Source organism: Augochlora pura, chromosome 7 (assembly GCF_028453695.1).
Source record: "Augochlora pura isolate Apur16 chromosome 7, APUR_v2.2.1, whole genome shotgun sequence".
In the NCBI taxonomy this organism is placed as follows: domain Eukaryota; kingdom Metazoa; phylum Arthropoda; class Insecta; order Hymenoptera; family Halictidae; genus Augochlora; species Augochlora pura.
This window is the reverse complement of record NC_135778.1, coordinates 7,865,911-7,869,483: the sequence shown is the minus strand read 5'-3', so window position 1 is coordinate 7,869,483 and position 3,573 is coordinate 7,865,911. Positions and strand designations below refer to the sequence as shown.

At 39.4% G+C, this 3,573-nt stretch overlaps 1 protein-coding gene across 1 annotated transcript; it reads left to right on the top strand.

Annotated features, from left to right (window-relative positions):
• Nucleotides 1-287: 287 nt before the first annotated feature.
• On the top strand, nt 288-924 carry LOC144473479 (A-kinase anchor protein 14). The gene is made up of 3 exons (XM_078187370.1): nt 288-389; nt 509-694; nt 805-924. Exons 1-3 carry the CDS (start codon nt 288-290, stop codon nt 922-924), a joined length of 408 nt encoding a protein of 135 aa, XP_078043496.1.
• Nucleotides 925-3,573: the final 2,649 nt, after the last annotated feature.

Below are 3,573 nucleotides of genomic sequence, written 5' to 3'. Positions count from 1 at the left end.
CCTAAATAATGCTTAATTCCATATTCCCAAAACGGGCTGGAAGAAATAATCGTCATTTTTACGAAGGTTATCGTAATATAACAAGCTTGAGCGAAAGGCTTGTTCGCAATACGATCGAAAATGCATTAGATATTATTAATGACATGGTTTGTACGAGATATGAATATTGCAATGTTTACTAAAAAAGATTCTAAAATTTCGTCAAATATTATACTGATACATATTGATATTAAATTAATCAGGGAGAAATTATTTATGACGACTATACTGGAAAACGCATGCGACAAATGGGGCACTTTGGAAACACATGGCACACCTGTGGCGATTTTACAAGTCAGAATGGTTTGGAGAGTTTGATTAGGGAAATGAGATCGTGGAATGCATTGCCAGTATGCATTAAATGAATATGATAATTATTAGTTTGCTTTTTGTAAGCACAAAGCTATTGGTATAATAGTTTCAATGGAATACGTGTATAGTTATTATTAATTTAAATTATTTGGTGTAGCTTTTAAAAGACTGGATGTTTCATCCCATCTTCGTTGGCTTAAGGTACGAAATGGATAGAGAATATTACAGCTACGAAGTTTTATGGAGTGTACCGTGTCCAGCTTATCCTGAACCACAAGTTACAGTCAGTGTTTTTTTCTACATTGCTAGAAACACCAATTATCCTCCTCATTACCCTGTCCAAGTGAGTTCCTATATAACATTTGATTAATATTCATTCGTGCTATGTGCTATTTTAACAAACAAAACCTGTTTCGCCAATGTCATCCAGAAACAATATTATTTTATTTCTAGGTTTCATATGGATTTGAGGGATACGAGTTTCTGCACAAACTGAACATGATCTTCAGACCAAAGTGGTTGTACGATATCTTAGACATGAAGACGATGCTGTTTCAGTCTATCGATTTCTGAATCGTCAAAAAATCTTTCGCTCGTACAATTCGACCAATAAATAAATTAACTTAATGCAAATACATTAATACTTTTAAATAGGTATTCGCAACAAGCTTTCCAAGAAGCATCTGTCGCCCGTAAAAAGTCGTACCACCATGGGTGTCGTGTTCATGCAAATCGGGCGTGCTCGTGGTGCACCTCAGCCGTTCGCTCCACTGGGGTTTGCATCAATTGGTCAAACAATAAGAGCAGGTGACAGGTGCAATGGAAAATACAGCCACCAAGGGGCTTTCACTAACTTTTACACGGTTTGTTAAAACTCGATGGAACACGGTGTACCGTAAAATTATCGTCGAAAATCGGTGTACAAAATGTCAATCAAAATCATAATAAAAATAATTATTTACTTGTATATTAACAACAACAAATAGTATCCTATATATATGTAATATTGCATTAGTATAATGAAACAGTTGAGGATAATTTGAAGAAGTGTCAATAAAATAATAAAAAATATATAAATATTATATATTAACAGATTTGCTTTTGCTACAATTATGGGAGATTTATAAAGAATTGCAGAAATCTGTACATTCTTTTGATTTCTAATTATCGTTGAAAATAAATTACTATTTCCCCTAGCACGTGCAGCGACAGGTCCCACATTCGTTACGTGTCGTTTTCGCATCATCTGTCGAAGAGAAAAAAAGACCGGAAAAAAATATAGAAGATGATTCGAATTCTCTCCCGCGGAGTGCACCGCGTGCACTTGTTCGGGATGGATCTATTTAAATTTCCACCGAGCACACCGAGGAGGTGTAAACCGTGCGTTGGTCTATCGTACGGTTTCTCGTTCCTTTCTCCTCTTTCTTTTTTTTTTTAACACACCATTCGGTTTCGGCGATACCGACGACAAATACAAGATGATTCGAAAACCTGAGAGGGACTTCACCGAGGTTTCGTGCAGATGGTGGTCGGATGACACTGGGAGGTCTCTGTTTCTCGGCAGGAGCCTGGAATATCGACAACCACGTGTCGAGCACGTCCGACTGCATCCACGCGACGCATATTCCTTCGGCCCCACCAAATTGGATAATAAACTTCTTCGGCTCGTATACTCTAACGACATGCTAATTGAGTGTTGCACGATGCACTTAAATCGTTTAAATTATTTTTTCACTTCAGCCTTTTTATTGCTTCTCGTACCTACGAGTCCACTTGCACCGACTTCAGTACGTTCCTTAATTTTGTTATTACCTATTTGTTTATTAGAGATAAGAAATAATTGATGCGAAACAACAAAAAATCATAAAATTAGATTTCATTGTTGACGTAGTCAGCTGATTATACAGAAAACTTTAAAAGAGTATTTACTAAATTATTGTAAAACGAATGTCATCGAAGGGCTGCACGGCGATCGGTTTTCACGCGACAGGTTGTGGGTGTCACAAACGATTTGACTTCCGAAACCCGAGCAGAAACAGACCCACAAAAGCGGTACTTTACGAACCGATCATGTTACGAAGCGGTTTCACCCTTTCGTTACAAGCGAATCGAGCCCTATAATCACAGTCATTATCGTGCTGCCTGCTAATCAACAATACAATTGGCAACGTAATAGAAATCCTGTATTATATTTTAAAATAGACAGAGACACGTGTATCCAAACTTCAAAGTCTCCGGATTTTCAGAATGCTTGTGACGTTAGAAGAGAAATTGTTCGAGATCTATTACAATCATTATGTTAAAGCATAAATTTTAGCAAGCAGCAAACGTTGTAACTCGACGAAACATTTGAGTCTCTTAATTGACAATTGGCGTCCGTCCAAATTTTGAAAAACGAGTTTTCTGCAAAATCAGCGGATACTGTGAACTATTATTCTTGAGTTACACGTAAAAATAACTTTTGTAATCGTTAACATTGTGTAATTTACGTACAGGGCTTTACAACAAACGGATCGAATAACGTCTGACCGACTTGACCTTCCAATGCTTGATTGTTCCACGCTAATACTTTTTTTTGTATAGTTTGTGTGCATACATTGCTTCTTCTTTCATCGTTGAAAGCATCAAATTTCGTATCGATTTAAAGGAAACGAATAATGTTTCTATTCAGTAGACTACGTAATTATGAAATCATTATCGCGAGCCTGTCCGATTGTAGACAAGTCATCGAAGTTGAAAGGGAAAGCGCGGAGGCGACCGAAAGAGAGATAGAGAGAAAACGGGGGGAGGGGGGAGGAGAGAAGGTGGTAGATCCACAAACAATCGGTGGAAATATGTGGGTCAAATGTTAACGGCAATAGCGGTACCAACCACCGTTCCCTATTTATACGGTGAAGATTTTTTGTCCGAGCCCGTGTCCTAAACATCACATCCGCCGAGGTGCTTCCTCCGCGGACCGTGTTTTACCCGCGATCGTGGTTAACTGACGAAGGAAACGCAGCAGGAAAGACGGAGAAAGAACGCGAAAGGAACCACCGCTTCACTTTCAGCAGCTTCAAACATCCGCTGCACCAGCCGCCGCCAGATCTCTTTTGCCCTCTCCTTCTTTTTCCCCTTTGGCTCCGGTGACGCGGCCACGGGCGTTCCTTCCTCTTCCTTCCTTTGATTCCGCCGGGGTTGATAGGTCCCGATGTCCGTTCATCCATGCTGCACCTCGCGAGG